This window comes from Gekko japonicus, unplaced genomic scaffold (genome assembly GCF_001447785.1).
Source record: "Gekko japonicus isolate JY-2015 unplaced genomic scaffold, Gekko_japonicus_V1.1 scaffold545, whole genome shotgun sequence".
Lineage (NCBI taxonomy): Eukaryota > Metazoa > Chordata > Lepidosauria > Squamata > Gekkonidae > Gekko > Gekko japonicus.
In genome coordinates this window covers 275357-300350 of record NW_015168063.1, presented here as the reverse complement: position 1 = coordinate 300350, position 24994 = coordinate 275357, and the positions used below count along the sequence as shown (strand labels likewise).

At 44.0% G+C, this 24994-nt stretch overlaps 1 protein-coding gene across 1 annotated transcript; it reads left to right on the top strand.

The window, feature by feature from the left end:
* KLHL8 (kelch like family member 8) lies at window positions 1-24736 on the top strand. Its single transcript, XM_015414544.1, has 10 exons — window positions 1-105; window positions 6745-7008; window positions 11442-11990; window positions 12731-12917; window positions 14849-14992; window positions 19737-19848; window positions 21392-21560; window positions 21860-22019; window positions 22468-22669; window positions 23716-24736. Exons 2-10 carry the CDS (start codon window positions 6805-6807, stop codon window positions 23837-23839), a joined length of 1851 nt encoding a protein of 616 aa, XP_015270030.1. The 5' UTR covers window positions 1-105; window positions 6745-6804; the 3' UTR covers window positions 23840-24736.
* Window positions 24737-24994: the final 258 nt, after the last annotated feature.

Sequence of the window (24994 nt, the reverse complement as noted above, 5' to 3'; positions counted from 1 at the left end):
CTGGTCTCCTGTGTTGGCGGCGGCGTCCTCAGTCCGTCGGCCGGAGTGTGCCTCGGTGCGGCGCGTGCGAGACGTAACGGTCGAAAGGCAACCGCCCTTGCTCAGGTAGGGCAGCGGAGAAAGGGGCTCAGAAGGGCTGAAGGCTCTCTGACAGGCGCACCGGAAGTTTGGCCACTGTCTGCGCTTTGCTCGCCGGGCGCGAGGGAGAAAGCACTCTGCACGCGCTCGGAGACGCTTCCCTTTCTGTCCATTGACAGGAAATCCTCGGGCGCTGAACCCCGACGCGGCGTTTCCGTCTCGGGGGACGGTGCTTTGAGGGGCTGAAGGCAAAAAGAGTGTCAGAGTTATGAACGGTCGGTGTTTTCGGTGTAGTCGCCTATTGCCAGGTATCGGGGAAATACCAAGCTCTGGCAATTTGCAGTAATTTTTTGAAAATGTTCGTTTATAACGTGTTATAGACACAAGTTCTGTCCCGCTAATGGTGGGACTTTCACGGGATGCGAGACGAGGGGGCTGGGTCCAGCAGCGGGGCTCACCGTTGGAGGAGCGCTTGCATTGGAGGAAGGGTCTGCTGTTCGCTACTAGGAACTTCTCTCTCCAGACCAGTATTTCTTGACTGGGTTTAGGTCAAAAAGTTTTCCACAGCAACTTACAGTTTAAAATGTGAATAGTAATAGCGTATTACAATGTACCGATTTAAACAGGGTTTTTTTTTTTTGGTTTTAAATGTTTATTAAGAGGAAGTATAACATATCAAGAAATATAATAACTGCAAAACAGTATACAAATGTCCTGAGAATCCAAAATTACAAACCAACCAGTTAGTCATCAATACAAATTTTTACAACATATATCAACAGTCATAACAAACTAAGTTAGTACTAAATCTGATCACCTATACATAGATGCTATGTGAGCTATGATTCCCACAGAATTGAGACAAGTTTAAAAGATAACATCTTCAGGAATCTGCTGCTCTGATTCACAAGAGGAGTCTCGACAGTAAGGTGGAGGTCTGACAGTTTTGAAGAACATGCCATTGAGTCACAACTCAATAAATAAATAAATAAATAACTGACTCATGGCGACCCCATCCATGGGGACCTTCCAGGCAAGAGACAAGCAGAGGTCATTTGCCACTGCCTTCCTCTGCGTGGCAACCTCAGTATTCCCTTGAGTGGAGCTGTTTTTGTGCTCTTGGATTTCTGTACAGGGCTAGACTCTGGGAGAGTCTAAAGCAAGAATGCATCCTTGCTTTGCTGAACCCTTTAAAAGGGAGGCTGGCGGGTCTTCGGAAGACTTTGCTAGTTCTCTCATTTAAAAAAAAGCACCCTGTGTAAAAGTTTTTTTGTTTATTATTTTTATTTCTAGTGCGATAAAAATATTCTTCTCAGTCGATCAGTAAGCCTGTTACAAGATACAATAACATTTGGCTCTGGTAAAGGTAAAGGTTTCCCTTGCTCGAAAGCCAGTCGAGTCCGACTCTAGGGTTGCGGTGCTCATCTCCATTTCAAAGCCGAAGAGCCAGCGCTGTCCGAAGACGTTTCCTTGGTCATGTGGCCGGCAGGACTAAACACCAAGGCGCACGGAACGCTGTTGTTCTGATAGCAGAGTGCAATTAGACTGAGGGGTGGGGATTGTATTTGGAGGGAGTGCATAAAATTGAGAGGGAAGAGTGGTGGGTTGTGAGAGGCATTTTGTGCTGTTGAAAGTTGGGGTCCTCTTCAGTTGAATGATATTTTGAAAAGCAAAAGAAGAGGACCTATTTCCCAACTACTTCAAACAAGTGATTGCTATGGCAAATCTCATTTTAAATACCCCTACTATGTAAGCTGTGGTAATTGTTACTAATTTGGAATATTCCTAACCTTCCAACCCAAAAAGAGAACATTTTCATCAATTTTTTAAAAAAGAGCCCAAAAAAGAATGGACACACAAAAAAAGAGAACGTCCTCTAGAAAGAGGGCATCTGGTAACCCTAGTTGAACAATAACAGGGGTGGAAGGAAAGTGTAGCCTTTTAAGTGCTGTTGTGGTAAATCATATGCACAAGTTCTCATAGATGAGTCTTGCTCCATCAATGTCCATGCCAAGGCAAGGACCCTAAACAGTTTAACATAGTTATGACTCTTCTGAAGGCTGTGTGATTTTGTGTGTGTGTGTGTGTGTAGAATAGCAGATTTTCTTAAAATTCCATTCTGAATTGTAAACTAGATGCTGCTTCTCAGCTTCTTTGACAAGTGTGCCACAAATTGTATATGAGAGAGTTCTACTTTACTGTACACTACATTTCTTATGCAGCGTCCCCACCCCAGTGGTTTGGTGTGGTGTTGCCTGAAGCTCAAGCAGCAGTGCAAAGCGGGAGAGGCAGGAAGGATCACAGAGCTGATAGTCTGCTGTAGCTGAGCCTGTATACCCTCCTGGTTCTTGTGTAGCTAATTACACAAATCCACAGTTTGACAGCTGCAAAACTAAGCATCTGTGATGGTATCTTCTAGACTGAACACGAAGTCCTGTTGGGTAGACAGAAAAGATCAGCCTAAGTCATCTTTACAGACGCCTCTGGGGCGGCATGAAATTGGGCCCCTGAGCCATGAATTACTGGAACTCATTTCTTAAGCGTTACATGAATATATTGTCTCATACTATAGAATTACAAATTAAATCCCTATTCCATTACAAGGTATCTTTGAGCTGTAATATATCTTAATTAAAAACTGAAATTTGGATAGGGTTTTTAAAATCTGATTTTTTAAAATGTTTTTAAAAATAGGTTTGTCACCTATATTTATACAGGTCAATCAATGTTAATAGGGCTATGTACAGGGTACCTAAAACCTATATTTAAAAAAACAGTTTTAAAAAAAGAGTTTGTCACAACTCTTCTGAAAGACCATTAGATTAAGAATATCTTTATCTTGATGATGCTTCTTCTAAAAAAACACATGGAGGTGGGGCCTGTGGAATAGAGTTTGCTAGACACAGGAGAACAGTGAACTGTCAGACCTATCTAAATCAGCTGGGAGTCGGGTGTTACTTGTATTTTAGGCAGTCTTATAAAGCTGTAGATGTGTGATATTTTTTTCTTTGTATCTGTGAGCTTTCTTAAAATATCCCAAGTAGGTCACAAAGTGAAATGTTGAAAAATGTTAGCTAGCTAAAGTCACAGTACCAATTAGGTTTAGTTGTGGTCGTACTTCAGTATTTTGAGACCAACAGGGTACAGGGCTAGGCAGTTGTTATGGCAAGGAAAACTGAAACCACTGAATCTGTTAATTCCTTTGTGAAAAGTGCACATTTTTAGCAAACAAAGAGGAGGGCTTGTATTCAGTTTGGTGAAGTGAATGGAACATTGCAGCATTGTTGAAAGAGAGCCTGAACTTCTCCAGTGATGTGGGTGGGTTTGTGTGTGTGTGAGAGAGAGAGACTATATCATCTTGGAGAAATTTCAAGATGTTGAAGATCATTAGCATATTTTGCAGGGTCCAGATTGGATGAGAATGGGCAACCTTCCATTGCCAAATTGGTGTAACAAGTGGTCAGTATAGTACAGGGGTGGTCAAACTTGCTTAACATAAGAGCCACGTACAATAAACATCAGATGTTTGAGAGCCACAAGACATGAACAGATATGATATGTTTTTACTGGGAAATATGCAAATTTGCTTTTTATTAACATTAAATGAGACCGCCCAAAAATAATAACAAAAGGGGTAAAAGCAGATATTGATAATGATATTTATTTGTCCAATTATATTTGTTTGATAATTATATTTAGCTTCTCCAGCCACCCTGTCGGGAGCTGCACAAGTGTGTGAAAGAGCCGCATGCGGCTCCCGAGCCACAGTTTGGCCACCCCGGCATAGTTCATGTCTGTTAACTTTAGAGGACCCAGGTTATAGGTAGCTGTAATGATAGCTTTAAAAAGCATTTGATTTACCTAGCTACTCTTAGAAAGAACATTGTAAGTTGGAAAACAATGGCTGATGCGTGGTGATTTTCTAGTATGGAAGTGGGCAAGGCATTAAAAAGTACTCACAAGTTACATGTTTTGAGCGCCCTGCTACAAAGGGAACAATACGTGCATATTTTGCCTTTATCACTGTGTTGTGGAGCAGGCTTCAATTTTCCCATGTAGCTTCAGGGTTCTGAGGCAGGAGGGATCTTTGAGGTAGGAAAAAATATAAAGCTGGCTCATATGTCATATTAGCAATTTTAATAAACAGCTAGGAAATACGTTAGTCTTCCCCCTCCCCCTTGCCCCCAGCAAGCATAAGCAAGTTTAGCAGGTATTCTGGATTTCAGTAGCTGTTAAAATCTCACTCTTCTGTAACAGAGCTCTTTTCCCAGACGGCCTGGTTTTTGAAGTAAGTAAAAGGCTAATTTAAAGTTCCCTTTTCTTGTAGCTCCTTTTGGGGGGTCAGGCATTTTGCAGGGTTTGGACACACTTGCTGTCGAAAGAGTAGGTTGTGATCAGTTTGAAGTGAGAATGATGACAGTAGTTGTACATGAAGAACTAGAAAAGGTAGATGAGTTCTTTGCAGAGTCAACTGATGCTCACAAGTTGGATGGAGAAATACATTCCCTTTTGTGCAGCCTTGTTCTCTTAACCAACAGTAATAGTGGCCTCTCTTAACAGTAGCAAGGAAATTTTCAACAACATTCAGTCATTGCTCACAGCAGTTTGTCAGACTTCCCACATTTAGAAAGGATTCACTGCAGTGATTTATCCACTGAGAAGCCTCTAAATCTCTGCCACAGAAGTCCTCGTTTTGGAGAATTCTGCATTATGTTCTAGGGCAGGGGTCCCCAACCTTTTTGAGCCTTTGGGCACCTTTGGAATTATGGCACAGTGTAGTGGGCGCAGCCACAAAATGGCTGCCACAGGAGGTAGAAGCCCTGTAGAATGGCTGCCACAGCTTGCCTTCAGTCACACAGTGAAAATTGTTGTGCTGTGGCAGCAGCCGCTGCCAAAGCAACCGTTTTTAAAAGCTGCATAGTCAATCAGAAGCATTGCTGGGCAAAAGTACTATCTGGTCCCTTTCTAAAATCAGTTGAGGGGCACCAGGAAAGATGTTGGCGGGCTCCATGGTGCCCACGGGCACCATGTTGGGGATTGGGGACCTCTGCTCTAGGGCACTGGTTCCCAGCTTTTTGAGTATGAGGACCCTTTTTTAACATCAGAAAAATTCACAGACCTTTCGCATGATAGTTGTTGTATTTTTAGTATCTTCAAGATGAAGTTGGAGTCACTTAGGATTTGTAAATCTTGCAAGGAATATAATGGTGGTAAAGACTGGAACAAGTACGCATGCACTCCTTTGAGATACATAATATAACCTTAGCTAAAAACATGTCGCAGAACATTGCAGAGTTCGAGACAAGTCTAGAAAATTCAGATAATCTTAGCAGTTAATCGTTTGCAAGTTTTCCTTATGGCATATAATGTTAAAAGAAAACGACTACTCCTCAAAGTTACCCAAATTTGCAAACATGCTTTAAGTCAAGGGTTTGGAATCTGGTCACCTTAATTCATGTATAATTTGAAAATGGCCAGATACTCAAGAGCTCGTATAACTTGCCAGCTGTTGTGGCATTTGTACTTCCCCTAATTTCTGTGCTGATTTGGATCCTTTAGCCGTCTGGCAGGAATACTGTAGGGGGGAACAGCTGACAACTTCAGCACAAGCAAGATCTTCAGGTGAGTTTATCTTGTTTGAACTCCCTTTATTACATGCAAGGCAAGTTCCTGCTCAGATTTGCTTTGATCCCTGGGAAAGTTCATGTCGGGCATAGAACCATCCTGGGCATCTTTGCTTTGTAGTAGCTGCTAGGAGATTGTAGATTATGGCTGCTTCAGCCCAGTCCAAGAACTAAGCCATCTCATTTGCATCATGGTTGTCTGGGTCATTGAATTGACTGATTTGTGTAAAGCATGGAGCCTGTTGCAGTTTGTCATCCCTTCTTTGTGCTTGCACACTTAGTTACATTATTTAAACGGCCAGTATTGGATAAAGTGCATCAACTGCTTTTTTGCTTCAAAGCAGTCAGCAGCATCTATTCCAGTAGTGATCACATAAATTAGCTGGATTTATGGGTAGACACTGAAAGCACTCATAGACATCAAGTATAGTAAGTCTCAGTTCAAAAATCTCAAAGATTTTAAAAATTGCTGTGTATCTTTTTAAAAATCAAAGGCAGTGGGAGATGGGTTGGAGGCAGTGAGAATCTAAATGTGCAAGAAAACAGTTTAATTTACATACAAATAAGAATTTCCTTTGGTATATCCAGATGTTTGTTGAAGAATTGTCTTTCTGCTCACAAGCAGGATGTGCACCAAAATGGGAATAACTGAGGCTAACTAACTGAATCATAACGAGGAAGTTCTGAGTAGTTCTTAGAATTGAAGGCTGTCCCTTCTGCATTTACCATAGCTTCCGGATGTTCTGATTCAACTTGCTAAAAGTGGTTTTTATCTTGGGGTGGGGGGGAATTATTTCTCTAGAGAAGTCATGCCACCTGTTTGTTTTAAAAATACATTTTGTAGAAAGTCCCAGCTTACTAGTTCTGGTGTCTTTGAAGATGCTGAGTATCAATTAAGTACTCTGACGCAGAGCACTTCATGTAACCTGTCTCTTGAAAGCTCTGCTGCAGAAAATGTGTAATGTATTTCTTATTTTTTCACAGGCATGAGAAAAGGGCAGTGCTGCTCAACTCTGATTGTTTACCCTGATTCACTTGGCAGGATTTTTTTTGTGTCTTTTCATGGAGACTGATGACCAAGTTGGAAGGAGGCAACTAGCCGATGGCTTCTGACTCCATGGTCCCAGAGCAAGCGGAGCATCGTGGGGTGAAAGGGAAGAGGCAGCACCTGCAAGAAAAGGCCCCTTTGAATAGCGATGGCGAAGAAGAAGCATTTGTATTTGAAGCAAATGAAGCTTGGAAGGATTTTCACAGCTCTCTCCTTCGCTTCTATGAAGCTGGAGAACTTTTTGATGTCACACTGAAGGTGCTGATACATGTTCCATGTTTCTTGTGTGTGTGAGTGCATTTATCTTCAGAGTTTTCCACACATGTTTACTGTTTTAGGTCACTGTAACACTTGCTTTCCTGTACTGCATCCAGAAATTCATGCTGTGTGCTCTTGCCTCTGTATAATAATACATTGCTAGAAATCCTACAAAACTGGTGGTTATAGGGAACCTGTCATTCTTATGCCTCCTGTTTCCCTTTCCCCCACTTTTCCATACCTTGTTCCTATAGTGTGCTTTCTTTTCCATCTTGTTACTTATTATGAAAATTAACTGGCAGCTTCAAGTCTGTCCTTGGAAGTCTGAATAATAACAATTATGTGGGTCAGTACTTCAGTGTTTAGCTGAGCAGATCTCTAAACAAAAGAGTTGAGGTTGTGCAGTAAGATTATGGACCTGAAAGTAGTGTCTTTTATCTCTAAATGCAGTTTAAAGATGCATAGTTACATAGACCAAAATCCCTCAATAAGACCATAAACTGATATAAAATAATAGCTGTCTTGAAAGTACTCATTAGGTAAAATAGCATGAATTTCCCTAACTCTTTGAGTGAATATTAACGCCAGTGTCTTTTTCACTGGAGCTGCATGATCATGAAACAGTCCAGGATGGGGTAAGCAGGATTGCTTGTGGTCACTGGGATCCCTAGAGAGTGAGTGCATGCCTTGTCCGCCCTCCAATAGCATTTCCAAGTGCAGCTTTTAATTTCTTCTATTTAAATAGTGGACTGCCTCCCAAGGAAGTTTGCATACAAGAGGCTTTATATAAGCTCTAAAATTTCCAATTACTTGTACTAATTGAAAACAATTTAGATCTCTACAACTAGTTTTACAGCATATGGTAGGGTTGCCAGATCCCCCCTGGCCTCTAGCAGGGGCTGGGAGGGGGGTAGGGTTGCCAGATCCAGGTTGGAGATTTGAGAATGGAGTCTGAGGAGGACAGAGACCTCAGTGGGGTACAACGCCATAGAGTCCGCCCTCCAAAGCAGCCATTTTCTCCAGGAGAACTGATCTCTGTAGTCTGGAGCTGAGCTGTAATTCCAGGGGATCCCCTAGAGGCCTACACGGTGTAAGACATAATGCAAGATCTTTTTTTAATACAGTTTCTAAACCAAAATCAAATAATATAAATCATCTATTGTACATTGAGTTGCTCCACATGCACATTACTTTGCTAAATTATACACAGTACATTTTCCTTTCCATTAATATGTCGCTGGATCCAAGCCAGTGTTTAGTATTCATTCCTACATGGAAAGTACACAACTACAGTACTGTGGGTAAAAAATTAAGAAGGCCATGCCCCATGCTGTCATTACCCAATCCTTGCTACTGCCAGAAGACATGGAGGGGAGGACTGAGATGGAAGTGGTTGGCCATTGTGTGAAACAGGATGCTGGACTAGATACACTACTGGTCTGATCCAGCAGGGCTCTTCTTCTGTTCTTAACTAGCACTGTTATCACATTTGTGTGGTTCTTGCAGGTTTCGCCTTGCCCTATGAAGAGAGCCAGGATAGGATGCCTGTATTAGTCCCTGGTGTGTTTGTAGACATTCCATGAGAGAACACAGGATCTCAGCTGGTGCCGATGGGAGGTTTTCTTTCCATTCTGAAATGCCCCGTTGATACCACAGTTGTGGTGTGGGAACTGCTGTTCCGTGAGTGTATTGTGTGATGCTGCTGCAAGGTTAACACCCTGCTGGTCAGTGCAGATTGCATACGTTGTGACTGCACTGCCATTGCTTGGATCGGTGGCAAATCAGATAGGACTGGCACAGTTGAACTCATCCATGTAATGGTGACCCCCCCCCCCCGGGACAGCAGCACCATTGTCTCTGATGCTGCCATTTCAAGACTAAAAAAAATATTTCATTGCTGCTATCTTAAAGTGCTTAATTGTGCAAAATATTTGTTTTAAGCTATTGCTATTTGCTGCTTTGGGTACCAAACTGGTGCAGTGTTGGGTATAAAGCTTTCTCAAAATAAACGTCAATTAGCATTGGCTTCTATAATTGCAGAGTAGTTTAGTTTTCATCTAGGGAATCTTTGGAGGTGTGAATGTATATAAGATGGAGAAAAAGAGGGAGAGATGGATGAGAGGGTTCCTCTAGTTCTCTTTCTTTATTGCGGGGGGGAGGAAAAAAACTAGGCATTGGGGAGGCTAGTCGTGGGTTTTTTCCCTCCTTCACAAGTGTAAATTATTCATGCTTAAAGCAAGAAGTGGAAGGTCTGATTTTTACAAAATATGCATGCAAGTCAGGGGAGTTGCACTTTCCCTTAGCTCTGCCTTTCTGTGTTCTGCTCTGTCACTTTTCTCCCAGCCTTGTATGTGGGTGAAGTTGGAGTGTTCTGTTGATACTCACGTGGTGATTAATTCATCAGTCTCTCAATTAGAAAAGATGCACTAAAGTTGAGCAGTAAAAAAAATTGCATAACTTTCTGGCAGTAAGAAACCCTTGTAAAAGTTGTGAATCCTGGCTTCATGGGTGGAAGGTCTTATTTGTTACCTTGGGGCACTGGGTCTGAAGGACATAGCCTAATTAGTTAAAGTGAGAACAGATCTCCATGTGAGATAAACTTGCCTGGGAGAGCAATTGGAAAGAATCTATTAATTGCACTTTAACAATTGGTAGCGTCTAAGTGCTCCTATCTGGTGAGTGTGCAAGGCTCATCTGTGTTTTCCTGTGTCCTTGACCTCAAAACACTGCAGTAGCTCCAGGGCACCTTCAGTATCTTCAAGAAAATGCTTTTTGGCAGTATAAAGGTGCTGGCCATTTGCTCTTAGCAATTTCCTAACAACTGTAGGATTTTCTCCAGCCAGGAGATTCCCCTGCCTGCTCATCCTCATTTCAGATATGTTATTTGGTTCCTGCTGTTCTAGTTCATTGGGAAATAAGCCATTTCTATTTCTGTGTTGAAATACCAGGCAATTTTGTCTTAGCTGTTTGTTGTCTAACAGTACTTGAACAAAGTGTGTGTCAACCTTTTATGCAGAATAGACACACGGATCCACCAGTTTTGTAATACTGAGGATGGGGCATAGTGCTGTCTGTGTATTTCATGGCAATGCTTTGTCTAAAGCCATGTACAGCTAATTCCTTCCCATTGCTTCCTTGGCAGTAAACCATTTTGGCTGTGTTTTCTGGCTGGAGCCAACTGGTTGAAAGAATAGCTTATTGAAGTGGATAATGCTGCTTAATGACTAAACTAGAGGAATGTGGAAATGGTGGAAAGCAGGAATGTGTAGGCCTTATATTGAGGACAGAAGCAACTTCATCTAGCAGATAAAGCAAAATGTAGGTCTTGCAGGAACTTCCAATAAAATATAGTCCACATTCAACAAAAGATGCAGATATGCCTGTGGTATAATCAACATGGTATGCATATTTTCCATTCTAAAAAGGAGGGGAAGTGATGGGTTGGATCCAGCCAACTTTCTTTCAGTCTTCCCAAATTCCCCTTCTTACTGCAGCCCCCACCCAATTGCATTTTGGCCATGTGGGTCCCATGATCACAGCACAACCATGCTAAAGGAGACCCCTGCTTCCTATTTTACTATTGAACAAGCTGATTGGATCCAACCTGGTATATTCAGAAATTCATATTTGGAGTGGAATATGGATCAGTCAGATAAGAGCACAAGTTTTTTGGGGGGGAAACTACCTTTGCTACATGTATCAGAAGTTAAATGTACAGTGTAGGCATAGCTCTGGTTCTCTACAAATTGCAAATTGGGAACTAGCCTTGGAAATTGGGGGGAAACTACCTTTGCTACATGTGTCAGAAGTTAAATGTACAGCAATAATTGCAAATTGGGAACTAGCCTTGGAAACAGATTCCCCCCACATCATTATTTTCTGATACATGTGTATCACTGCAGATTAAGAACATAAGAGAAGCCAATGTTGGATCAGGCCAATGGCCCATCCAGTCCAACACTCTGTCACACAGTGGCCAAAAATACCAGGTGCCATCAGGAGGTCCACCAGTGGGGCGAGGACACTAGAAGCCCTCCCACTGTTGCCCCCCCCCAGCACCAAGAATAAATTGCATCACTTGCCCCAGACTGAAAGTTCTTATCTAAATTCTGATGCTCTTGCAAAAACCATAGCCATGGTTTGTAAAGCCGCCTTCAAACCTGGTTAGGATTCTTCTTCAAAGAAACCTGGTTAGGATTAACCATGGTATTGTGACAGTCTAGTTAATGCTGACAAAGGAATATCCTGGAGGAAGGAGCACATGCCTTGAAGGTCTTACATGCTTCCTTTTCTTTGTATTTGGTTTTAATGATAGCAAATACTGCACCTTACCTTTGATAGTGCTAGCCTGATTCTATTACTGCATTAGAATTTGCATTATAGATCTGTTTGTGTAACTCTAAAGCTATTAAAACTGTATGTTCTCCCGACAGGTTGGGTCAAAGTTGATATCATGTCACAAGCTAGTGCTGGCTTGTGTTATTCCTTACTTCCGAGCCATGTTTCTTTCTGAAATGGCGGAAGCCAAGCAGACGTTAATTGAGATCAAAGACTTTGATGGTGATGCCATAGAAGATTTGGTCAAGTTTGTCTATTCATCTCGACTGACTCTGACAGTCGACAATGTCCAGCCCCTCTTATATGCTGCTTGCATTCTCCAGGTGGAGGTAGTGGCCAAAGCTTGCTGTGAGTACATGAAACTGCACTTCCACCCTTCAAACTGCCTGGCAGTGCGAGCTTTTGCAGAGAGCCACAACCGCATTGACTTGATGGACATGGCTGATCGCTATGCCTGTGAACATTTTGCTGAGGTTGTGGACTGTGAAGACTTTGTGAGTGTGTCACCTCAGCACCTGCATAAACTGTTGTCCTCCAGCGATCTCAGCATTGAGAGCGAAAAGCAAGTCTATACTGCTGCTATTAAGTGGCTTCATGCCAACCCACAGCATCATGCCACGTGGTTAGATGAAATACTCGCTCAGGTGAGGATCGGGGGAGGATGTGGTAACGGTGCCTGTTGAAGGATATTGTGTCACAACATTATCTTTGGGATGGAAGTGTCAATGCTGCATTGTCTTTTAGCAGGCTTGGGTTACCTTTGCTAAGTAGGTGATAGTTACAACTTTCTACTGTTAGTTTGTGTGGCAAATTGATGTTGGGAGCACTTTCACCATTGTCTCCTGAAACCTCAGAAGATCCATTTGTTTCTCAAATGCGGGTTCTCTTGCTGCTCCCTACAAAACAGGCGAATTCTATGAAACATCTGTCTTGTTACATTTTCTGAGGGCTATCACGCATGTTGTTTGTTACTTGCAAGTCACCTACTGATGACCAAGCTTGTGTAACCGAGATCTGAAGGTTCTCTTAGCTTTTTTGTTCATCTGTAGCACCTAAGAGGAAGTCACTGTACTTTCAACTCCTGTTGGGGTACGTCTCTGTGTAGTTCATGGTTGTGTGGATAAGAACATACTGTGCCCTGCCCCCCGTACCTCACCCAGGGGAACTGCGATCCCCCGCGATCCCCCCCCGAAATGACCTCTGGGAACATATAACAAAAAAATGGAAATCTTGGGAGGAGCCCTTTGGAGCTGACTTTCTTGTCACCATACCCCATGAGTGTTTCCTTAATTTCTTTTGGAGGTCTCCCTTCCAGTTGCTGAGACCCTTCCTCTTAAACTGAACTGGCATTACCAGGTCTTATGCAAAGTGTCTGTCCCATCAGGTGCGTCTCCCTCTGTTGCCCATCTGTTTTCTGATGGGTGTCGTGGCAAAAGAGGAGATTGTCAAGCAGAACCTAAAATGTCGGGACTTGCTGGATGAAGCAAGAAACTACCACCTGCACTTGAGCAGCCATACGGTTCCGGACTTTGAATATTCCATCCGAACCACACCAAGGAAACACACAGCAGGTAATAAACAGGCCCCCTCTGCTAATACTGTGGAAACTGGCATAATCTGTATTACAGATTTATGTGGCTGATGATTGTTTTTGTAATTACTTTTTTATTTATCTCGTGTTGGTGGTTTTTAGGATGGATTGCAAGGCAGTAAGTATGCTTCAGGAAGGCTGTAGAAGGCTGGTGTCCATACCGTATGTTCTATTAGGGGGTTCAGAACACAGGACATTGGGTAGTAGGTTTATTTAAAAACTAATTGGGGCTGTGTGCATCTCGTTTAGGGTACTTTGTAAGCTGCTTTTGGCCTCTCTGTTGGCTGCAGGATATCAAAGTTTCAGTAAATAAAGGAGGACGGTTTTGCAATCAGTCTTAGCTATAATGTAAAACCACTTCCCCCAAAATAGTTATCTTTGGTACGAAAATCCGATAATGAAAAGCGGGGACCCACAAAGGTCAGGGGTGGTGGTAGATCCCATTACCCCTTTGCTTGCCAGGCCAGCCACTTGCAGGGCAAGTCTGCTTGCTGGCAGCATTGCTGTTTCCTCATCCTCTTCTCCCCCCTTGGTTGGCGGCAGCCCAGCCACTTGCCTGCCAGCCAGCTTGCCTGGCATAAGTGTCCCCACGGCTTTCCCGGCTCAGCAGCTCCACCTTCCTCAAGGGGTGGGGCTCCTCCTCTTACCCACCCAGCTCACGTGGTGAGTGGGTGGAGGGAGCTCTTTATCCTGCCCCCATCCTAGCCGCTCTGCCCACCCGCATCCCTGCCACTCATCCCTGTGCCCTCCACTCCTACACTCACTCCTTTAGCACCACTGTCTCTGCCACGAGGTAGCGTCTCCAGTGGAAGTGCATTGGCTGCAAGTGTGCAGACAACATTTCTGTATTTTGGGAGATTTCAACAACACCCCCCCCCCAAAAAAAAATCTTTCCTTGCATTTCACATTTTTTGCAAACTTTTGGGGAAGCAAATTTGCAGGAAAATGTCCCTAGTCTGTACATGGCCTGATCTACAGATGGGGCCATGTTGACTATCAGATGTATTGATATTCAAGGCAAAGTATAAAAACTTTTCTAAAGGCACATAGTATGGAACACAAATTGTCAGCCCCTAAGGATTTTAAGAAATTAGGACACCCTCTTCCTTGTTTTAGTGGTATTCACAGTGACTTTCTTATGCTTAGCGATCCCATATATTATAATGAGCCCACGGTTCCTATCTAGTAATTCTTGATCACATGAGTGCCACAGATCAAGCCAGTTAGAAAAGATTGCATTTTCCTACTTACTGTTTTTGAAAACTGCCTCAGTTGACGCTAGTATCAATATTTACCATAGTGAGAGAAACCAGATATTTCCCTTTGTTAATCCTCTGGTGGCATGTTAGTCTGTTTCGTGTGTTTCTTGGAGTGGAGAGAGATGTTGGAGTTATGCATGGGACTGAAATCCTGCTTCTGAGTGGACACCTTTGGCAAGTTAGACCATGCAATAAATCTTGTATAACCTTGAAAGCCGGATAGCTGTCTTTGCATTGTGGGGTTGATGCACTGCCACAAATGACTAACATGGTTAAATGTTAGTAGGCAGGACGTTAATAACATTTGTATACATATGTGCAGGATCTTCCAGCTGTGATTTCTTCTGAAGCTGTACAGTAACATAAACCTCGAACAATCTTGAGTGTTGATGTTGAGATGCGGTAGAATTGTCAACCTGTACTGTTGGAATGTCAAACTACTGCCTGTGCATATCTGGTATAAGTAACATTAGGTCAGCAGAACATTTTCTACTGCTTAATTTTGTTTTGGCAGACCTATTAGTTGATGCTATGCGCAGTGTTCAGTACTTTATCATCCATCAAGTTATACATAAAGTGAAACAGCCTTGAACCTTACCTTAATCATGAAATCTTTTGCAACCAATATGTGCCTCTGTCTTTTGTCTGTCAGGTGTTCTTTTCTGTGTTGGTGGTCGTGGTGGATCTGGTGACCCATTTCGCAGCATTGAGTGTTACTCGATAAATACAAACAGCTGGTTTTTTGGCCCTGAAATGAACAGTAGAAGAAGGCATGTGGGTGTCATATCTGTGGGAGGTTGGTAAAAAAACCCTCTAAGATCACTGTATGCTTTGTTATTGTTTAATGACTCAGTTATTCCACCAACCAAAATTATAGCCTTCATATACAAATAGTACTGGGGTGGGATAAAAAGATACAACTGTTCTTCAGTGAGGTAGTGGGCTTTGATTTGATCAGACCAATGATGGATATGTTTTTTAGTGCTAAGAATAACTTACCTAACAATTTAATCTTGGATATGTGTATCAGAAATAAATTCTACAGTGGCATTTGTGTCCTATGTTAGGCCTGCAACCTAATAGAGATTGTAGGTAGCCTTACTGGACCACAGAAAATCCAGAAGCCATGTGTTGCCTTTTATTTGGGCCAACCCAAGATATATGAATTCTCAACATGACCCCATCTGTGGATACCTAAATCTAGAGATTGGACTGTGAACAAACAAGACAGATCTTTCTAAAAACCTGGGGGACAATCCAGGGTTTGCAGAAAAAAATCTTAAAAAACAAACAAAAAAACCCACTATGGTGGGGTTAACCCTGCCCCCCCCCCAAGTAGTAGAAGCAGGACCTGTAGCTTTAAGAAATAAATGTCCTCCAAGGCTGTTGCTAGACAAACACATCTTGCCAAGCAGTGTTCCCTCTAAGCTGAGTTAGTGTGAGCTAGCTCAGAGTTTTCCAGCCTCCGGCTCACACATTTTCGTCTCAGCTCAGGAAGGAGGGCTCCAGAGCAAACTAATTTTGGAAGGAGGGCTCCAGAGCAAACGCCTGCTTTGTAACATCACCCGAACAGCCACTATGGCTGTTCGAGTACCACCGCGGTCGAGGTGAGCTCTCGACCCTCGTCCCAGCTCCCGCCTACCCAGCGGTTCGAAAGCAACCTAATTGCGAGTAGATAAATGGGTACCCACCCTTAGACGGGTGGGGGGCACCCTGTGTGGCGGCTGAAGACGGCGTGCGACGGCGGCAATGGCGGCGGCAATGATGGCGGCGGCGACCTGGAGCGAATGGCATTGGTGGCGTGGCGTTGCGGCGGCGTGCAGGCGTGATTAAGGGGCAGCGACCGAGCGATCCCTGGTGGTGGAAGGAGTACATCGAATGCTGCCGTGTGGAGAGAGGGGCGTGCGCAGATGCCGAGCTCCGGCTCAGCGGAGCCGGAAAGGACGTAGGCCGGGCCGGAAGCAGGGCGGAGCTGCGCACCTTGGAAGAAGCTCCCCACCACCACGCCGGAAGAATAACAGTAAAAGGCAGGAGCTTTTCTAGGGCTTTTTTTGGCCTTTGAGGTGAGGACTCATTGGGGCCAGGGCCAGTAGCAATTACTGGGTGATGCGCTGCCACATGACTCTCATGACTCACTCAGGACTAGCTGCACAGCAGCCACCACACAAAAAAAACGGTATGGTAGCCCTGACCTGGGTAGCCCAGGCAAGCCTGATCTTGTCAGATCTTGGAAGCTAAGCAGAGCCCACCCTGGCAAGTACTTGGATGGGAGACCTCCTTGGAATACCGGAGGCGGGGGTAGGCTTTATTCCGCCACCTCTCTGAATATTCTCCAGGCCCCCAGTAGGGGTCAGCCACCAGAGGTTGCCATGACTTCCAGGTGCACGCACACCCATACGTGCACATATTTTAAAAATAACACTAATGTAGCGGTTAGTGTTTCAGAGTAGGATCTGGGAGACTTGGGTTTGAATCCCCATTCCACCATTGAAGCTCACTGGGTGACCTTGGGGCAGTTATTCATTCTCAGCCTGACCCCCTACTTCATAGGAATGGTGTGAGAATAAAAAGGAGAGGAGAATGTTGTAAGGGGTCCCCATTATGGAGATTGGTAGGGTATAAACGAAGTCAGTAATAGATATAGCTGAAGATGGGGGTGGGCAGATGAAGGGTGGGTGAGAAGGAAAAAAGGAAGCATGGAAATGTGAGGATATGGGGGTTACCAGAAAGAGGAAACAGTATAGGGTGGGGAGATACAGGGGAAAAGTGAGGTGTCCCCACAAGTTCTTATGGGTTTCCCACTGTACAGTTGGGCCTGGCCCAGCAGCTTTGTACCATGCAACGGGTGGAACCAAGCAGAGTTCTCAGGGAGAGGCTACCAGAGTTGAAGTTGAAGATGGGGAAGAAGAGGCTATGGGGGCATTCAGGGAAAGAAAAGAAACCGTGTAGGAGAGAGAAATGCGATGCCCCTGCAAGCCTTTGTGGTTTCCCCGTTTGTCACAATATAGTATGGAAGCCCCCTTGTCTGCATCTTGTGCAAGATGAGCTGTTGGTTTGGTGGCCTAAATTACAAGTATCTAACAACCACCTTTTGTAGGTCTTCTTTGGATTTCAAGACTGTACAGTATTTTCTAGTCTGAGTCCTCCCAATCTGGGGATAAGAGCATACCGTACAAGGTGTTGTAAAAATCACAACACAACAATGTACGCAGAACTCCTTGAACTTCTGAAAGCATTATATAAATGTTGTGTTATGATGCGTATATAGTGATCTCAGCCCCACCCCCAGCCTTCGTCCTTGAGTTGTGCCCCCTCCTCTGCTCTGGCTGTGTTTCTCCCCCGCCGTCTTCCTTGCTCTTTTGCCTCCCCCCTCCCATTCACCTTGAGTTTCAAAATAAAACAGTGGCAGCCATCCTGGGATTACCTTGGTAACCATCAGTGACATTGTCTCCTGTTGCTAGGCGATCTTTGATTAGATCTGTGTATTTTATAACTTTGTAAACAACTATATATTTGTATATTGTGATCAACCCTCAAAATCATTCAGAGAGAATGGGAGGAAAGAGGCATTCTGCTTCCCTCCTTTCCAGAGGTGAGGCAAGTAGCATTCCATTTTGGCACCTCACCTTCCCTTGATGCTCACCTGTTACTAGATTTTGTTGTCTTTCTGGTGCTGGGTAAAGATTTTATTCTGTCCGACTTCCAGATCATTGGTTTTCCTCCTTTCCCTCTGCCCATAAGGACATAATGCCGGATCAGACCAAAGGCCCACCTAGCCCACAGTTCTGTCCGCGTAGTGGCCAGCCAGCTGCCACTAGGAAGCCCACAAAGAGGAACTGGTGGGAGTGGATATCCATCATGGAGTGGATATCCATCATGCCTTGTAGCCCTCAGTAGCCCTGTCCTCCTTGAATTTGTCCACTCCCCTTTTAAAGCCTCCCAGGTGGGCGGCCATGACCATATCCTGTGGCAGTGAGTTCCACAAATTAACTATACTTCTGTGATGAAATCCTTCCTTTTGTCTGTCCTGAATCTCCCACGCTTCAGCTTTAGTGGAGGACCCTGGTTTCCAGTATTATGGGAGAAGGAGAAAAGATTCTTCCTGTCCATTCTCTCAACACCATGCATAATTTTATAGACTTCTGTTGTGTCTCCCCTCACTCACCTTTTTTTTCTAGGCTAAATATGACCCTAAGCGTTTTAACTGATCCATGACAATTTAATTCACATGGAATTCACTGCCACAGGAAGTGGTGGCGGCTACAAGCATGGACGGCTTCAAAAGGGAATTAGATAAGCATATGGAGCAGAGGTCCATCAGTGGCTATTAGCCACAAGGTATAGATAGGGGCTCTGGGGCAAGTGATGCTCTGTCTTCTTGGTGCTTGGGGGGGGTCAACAGTGGGAGGGCTTCTAATGTCCTGGCCCCACTGCTGGACCTCCTGATGGCACTGGTATTTCTGGCCACTGTGTGACACAGGGTGTTGGACTGGATGGGCCTTTGGCCTGATCCAACATTGGCGTCTCTTATGTTCTTATGTTCTAATTGCTCTTTTCTGTACTTTTGCATGTTCTACAATAACTTTTTCAGGTACAGTGAACAGAACTGTATGCAATATTCCAATTGTGGTCTCACCATTGATATGTATAAGGGCAGTATGATAACGTTAGTTTTATTCTCTCTTCCTGTTTTGACTATGGCCATGGCCATCATGGGATCTGCCTTTGTCACAACAGCCGTGCACTGGGCTGACATTGTCATCTAGCTTGTCCACGACCTCCCCAAGGTCCCTTTCTTCGACTGCTGCTGCCAGCTCAGATCCCATCAGCATATATAGGAAGCTGGGATTATTTGCCCCAATATGTGTCACTCTACACTTGCTCACATTTAATCCCATTTGCCATTCTAATGCCCATTTCCACCCCCAATTTGAAGAGATCCTTTTGGAGCTCTTCGCAATCTGTTTTGGTCCTAACCCCACTAAATAATTTGATGCCGTTTGCAAACTTGGCCACCTCAGTACTCACCCCTAACTTGTTTAGGAACAAATTGAAAGGCACTGATCCCAATACAGGTCCTGCTGCTCACATCCCTCCATTGTGAGAACTGATCATTGGTTTTTACTCTCTGCTTGCTGTTTTTTAACCAATTTAACCATTAGAGGACTTGTCCTCTTATACTGCGACTCTGAAGTTTGCTCAGGAGTCTTTGGTGAGGGTCTTTGTTAAAAGCCTTCTGGAAATCCAAATAAAAGTTTTACCCTCTTTTTATTACTGCTGCTGTGTGTTGGCTTTTTGCTAGCTGGTTACATCGTTATGGTTCGCTGCTTAGTATATTTAGAATGTTTTGTTAGTACTATGATTTTAATTTGTTTATTGTTATCTGCCTTTGGGAGCCAGATTTTTGATTGGGAGATGGTATAGAAACAATTACATTGTGTTCTCTCAATTGGAATTGCATTCTTTGGATTGGATGAAGTGGTATTGTTCCTGGTAGAATTGTTCGAGTCTTTCTAAGTCCAAATGCTTCTTTATTTCAGGTAAAGTTTATGCAGTGGGCGGGCATGATGGAAATGAGCATCTGGGAAGTATGGAAATGTTTGATCCTCTCACAAATAAGTGGATGATGAAAGCATCTATGAATACTAAAAGGTAGGCTGAGTACAGGCTGTAGTTACCCTCTTCAAGAGCAAGCGGGTTCATGTGTTTAAGTGCCTAATCTAAAGTTGACATGACACATGAGGAGAGAGGGGAGCAAACTGAAACTGACTGTTGGAGAAGAGAAAAGATCAATCAGGAAAAAAAGCACGAGTTTGCAAGCAGAGGGAGAGCGGACAGTTAACTTAAGTATGACAGTTGTAGCCAGACCAGCTTATGAAAGTACTAAAAACCCTGAAGACAAACAACAGAAGAAGGTGGGCTTTTGAGAGTTTAGAACCTTCATCATGGTTGTGGTACTCAGTGGCTCAGGAGCTACCTGTGGCTCTTCTGAGTACCGTCCCCCCTATGTGGCTGGCTGAATTCCAAGCCTGTAAATGGTCTAGCACCTGAGGCTTGTTTCTTTAACAGTGACATTGGCAGTGGTCCCATCTCCAACGGCCAATCTGATCAGCACTTCTCTCCGATGGCTGCTTTATATCCTGCCCTGTATGGGTGGTAAGCCGTATGATACAGTAACTTTTAAATGCTTGCTATACGTGCATTGATTGATTTGAAATGTGTTGAGTGAGACCGTGCATGCCAGTGTCAGCCCTCTTCTTCTCTTTCCCCTGCCCCCTGACTGCGTACCACTGATCCATGGTCTCAGTGCGATCTGTTTAGGGCCTTAAAAGTTGCTCTGTGAATGCCGCAGATAGGGAAGTGTTTTCAAGGGCAGCTGTGGCTAATAAGTAACATTTAGAGGATCTAATTCTGTTACAGTTAACTTCCTTTGACTGTCAAACTTGGTAAACACAACAGGGTAGTCTTGTTGATGGTTGCACTTTGCTCTTGAGCTGAGTGCAGTGTTGTCTTCCAGGAACTGTTCAAGTGAGATTGTTGCTGAAGACCTACATGCTAACCTTCTGAGTAGCATCTCTTTGAATCCATATGCAGCTGCTGCAGATGAATTATTTAAACCAGGGGTGTCAAACATGCGGCCCGGGGGCCTGACCAGGCCCCCGGAGGACTTCTATCAGGCCCGCAGTGGAACTGGCTGTCTTCTGCTGCTTCTTCCAGTTCTGCTGCTGCTGCATCATCGTAAGTTTGCAGCTTACAAATACACACACTCAAGACAGCATACTCAAGATTGCAACAGCACAGACATTTTGATATAATAATTCAGAGCAAGAGGTGTCAGTTATCAGACACTGCTAAATAAACAAATATTGCAAGAGTGCTAATGTTTTAAGCATATTTTTAAGTTTAAAAACCCCTTTATGTTTGTGTCCTTTATAAAGTTTATATCTCCGCTCCCTGATATTACATTTTGTGACATACATGGCCCGGCCCAAGAAGGTCTCATTGATGTCAGATTCGGCCCTCATAACAAATGAGTTCAACACCCCTGCTTTAAACTGTGCATTGCTTTTTTAAAATGCTTTGTGTATCTCTGTTTCTGAACTCAGTACACCTGGATAACCTTTTTTCCAGTTTCTTGTAAAGTTACGTAGTATAACCGACTGTGATTTTTTTTTAATTGTTTTATTTTGGTTAGGCGAGGGATTGCTCTTGCCTCTCTCGGAGGCCCCGTCTATGCCATTGGAGGCCTAGATGACAACACTTGCTTCAGTGACGTGGAGAGATACGACATTGACTCTGATCGGTGGAGCACAGTGGCCCCAATGAACACTCCTCGGGGGGGAGTGGGCTCTGTGGCTCTTGTAGTAAGTGTCCGCTCACACGTGTGAAAAGTGCAGGGAGTGTCTGTATTTCAGTCATATCCATAATGCTGTGCCTGCTTTCTTTGGTAGCAATATGTGGCAGGCGTGAAATGAGGTTGAGTGGTGGTGAAGAGACAGGCTCATTACCACAAAAGCCTTACAGATGGGGTAGACAGCTACTGCATAATCAGCTGGCTACATAATTCTCTCTGTGTATTGGGAGAGTAAAAGAGACTGGCGGAGTTACTTTTGCTACATTAATATGGTATTTAATATTCACTCGATCTTTCTTCTCGTTTCAGAACTACGTGTATGCTGTTGGCGGGAATGATGGTGTAGCCTCCCTTTCCAGTGTGGAGAAATATGACCCTCACCTGGATAAATGGATAGAAGTAAAAGAAATGGGTCAGCGGAGAGCTGGCAATGGGGTTAGTGAACTCCACGGCTGCTTGTATGTAGTAGGTGAGTAATGCTCCGAATCGTCCTATGTGGTTCACACTGTAGATCTGCAGTAACTTAAATGTTTGGGGAAAGCTGCAGTCAATCACTACACCCAGTCTTAACGTTTGAGTTAGTAACCCCTCAGGAAAAGCTAAAGATATTTTTCTTGCAGTGGAAGTAAGGGTGTGAAATAATGAGTCACAAGGTGCATCACTGGGTGCAAGCATGTCATGTCCTCCTGCTAACTTTTGTGTACCCTCCTTCAGACTGTGTGGACCTCACTGTGTTCTTGACTGTGTTGCCACTGTATGTACCCCATATACCCGTTCTCTGTTGAATAGCTGGATACACAGGGTATTGCCACTGTATGTACCACATATACCCGTACTCTGTTGAATAGCTGGATACACAGGGTAGGTTGCTTTCAGTTTGAGAGGAGACTTTATATGCATGTATCTTGCTGTTGCAGGTGGCTTTGATGACAATTCTCCACTCACTTCTGTTGAACGATTTGACCCTCGCTGTAACAAGTGGGAGTACGTGGCTGAGCTTACAACTCCCAGGGGTGGAGTTGGCATAGCAACATTAATGGGGAAAATCTTTGCTGTTGGCGGTCACAATGGAAACGCTTATCTGAATACGGTGGAAGCCTTTGACCCCGTGGTGAACAGGTGATCAGAATCTAGCTTTCACTAAACTAGGTCTCCATAGCGGGCGAATATAAAATACATGGACAGTAGATTAAAAGGACTTTGAGGCATTACAGAATTGACCTTTGGTAGCTGTCCCTTTAATTAAAAACGGAGCCATTATGAGGTACTTTATGTAGCTATGGTCTGTCCCGCCCCATGCCACCAATATTTCAGACAGGCCTTTTTGTATTTGCTGCTAGAAATTAACCAGGCTCTTGTTCAGGTAAGGAAAATGTGCAGCTGGTATTCTACGCAATTACTTGTTAGCTTGCCTCTGATTCTCCCTAGACTGAGTCCAAAGGTAGTGAGGTGAATACTGATTACTCTGGAACCTTAGTTTAAATAAGAGAACTTTAGGAAAACATTGATAAAATATTAAAACTACTTATTTTTCCATTTGTTTTCAGTTGACTTCTAATGCTGCCCCCTCCTATGTATTCTCAGTGTCCCTTCCAAGGCCTGTTAATTCCGGGTAACACAGTGCAATAAACAAGAACAAACCGTTTAAACAATTTAAAATGCATTCCCCTTCTCCGCCAGAGTCCCTGAGAGTTTCTGCATGAGTTATCTGCCCCAGGTTCAGTGCTGATGGGAAGTGAGGTTTTTCCTTCTTCCCCACAGCATCGTGGTGTATTTGTGCACCTCCCAGGTTTTCCCCAGCTTCATTCTTTCTCCAGTCTCCTTTGCTCCAGTGTTTTGGGAAAGATTGCCCCAAAGGGTGAATAGCTCCCGTCTGGGCGGGAAAGTTCAAATTTTCCTGGTCCTGTCCACACAGCAGCCATTTCTTTTCCGTACTGCAGAAGATTTTTTTAAAAATTAATACGGGTATTGCTGTACCAAAATATGGTTTTCCGAATTGCCAGCTTAAAGATTTTGCTTTGCCTTGCCTTCTTGTGTGGAAAGCAGGTTCGTTACAGCCCCTTGGGGAAGCTTTATGATATATCGGATCTGTATCTAGCGCTGGAGCTTCAGGTGGGAACAAACTAATTTTTTATGTCTTCCTATTTTTCTTTTCTTTTTTTAAGGTGGGAGCTTGTGGGTTCCGTGTCCCACTGCAGAGCTGGAGCAGGCGTAGCTGTGTGTGCTTGCCTTGGCAGCCAAATCCGTGATGTGGGTCAGGGATCCAGCAATGTGGTGGACTGCATGTGAATTTGGGTTTAAGTCTCAGTGTCGCAAGACTTCGGAATCCTTAGGAACTTCCTAAATCAGTATCTGTAAATATTCAAAGGTGCACTTGTTTGAGAATGTGAGTATTTGACAGCTGTTAAAGGCTTGGCAAACATGGAACCAGAAGTCCTCAGTGGTTGTTCAAAACATAATGCCCAGTAGTAGTTCAGAAGTTGGAGGGCCGTCAGTCTTCAGCCTCTCGTTAATTTAACTGGGGGGGCGGGCTAGGTTGTATGTCTTGAGTGGTTGAGCTTTTCCTCAGACCTGTCCCCGAAATCTTTGTACTCGAGCACTTAAATCTCTTCTCTAAAGGATGTTCTGGTTAAAAGTAACGGCAGCATTTATGAATCCGCATGTTCTCCTCTAACGCTATGCAATCCGGAACTAGCTCAGTGGACCATGGCCTCCTGAAAAATGTTAAGTTGGCAGAGCACTTGTAAATTAACAGGCTTTATTTGCCAGGGAGAAGCACCAAATAAGCACCAGTCCTGTTGACACCCATTTCAGCCTGAAAGAACCTAAAGCATAGGATAATATTTGCACAGGTAACACGGCTGGATTTGTGTGGGATGTAACCACCATTGTACACCTTCCATTGCAAACTTGTGATGGAAGCCAGGGGCACCCTTTTCAGTTCCAGAAGGACAACCAGAGCTTTTCCCTTACAGACCATCTCCATTTGGAATGCTTATTTTGTCACTCGCGATCTGTGCGTATTAAGGCCCTCGGTTGGTTCGTGACTGCCGGGCTTCTAAACGTTGCATCTCCATCCCAGAAATGCTCCGTTCTCGGATCTCCTGTGTGGCATTTATATCCTGCGTGCATCCTTAGAACATGAGTAAGCCATGACTAGAAGATGCGCATCACTGTAACTGGAGAGTAATCAGGTAGGCGTCTCAGACAGTCAGTCAGTGATTCACTTAAGTAGCTGGCCTGTTTGGATGTGTGTCTGGCCTTGAAATGACTCTTCTGATCCGTTGCACTCCTCAAACCACTTTGCCAGTGCAGTTCTGCTTTGTGCTTACAGAGTGGCCAGAGAGGTTATTTGTATGAATGAATCTTTGGAGCTGGATCCTACGACACCCTTCCTCCAAGTCTTCCTGTGAATGAGAGATACTTGGGGGGGTGGGGGGGCAG

Bases quoted from the DNA above. Each gene is read 5' to 3' on its own strand.
- KLHL8 (XM_015414544.1), top strand. From the start codon at position 6,805: ATGGCTTCTGACTCCATGGTCCCAGAGCAAGCGGAGCATCGTGGGGTG. The intron at 12,918-14,848 runs GTAATAAACAGG...TTTGTCTGTCAG, and splicing joins ACCAAGGAAACACACAGCAG to GTGTTCTTTTCTGTGTTGGT. The intron at 19,849-21,391 runs GTAGGCTGAGTA...TATTTTGGTTAG, and splicing joins GCATCTATGAATACTAAAAG to GCGAGGGATTGCTCTTGCCT.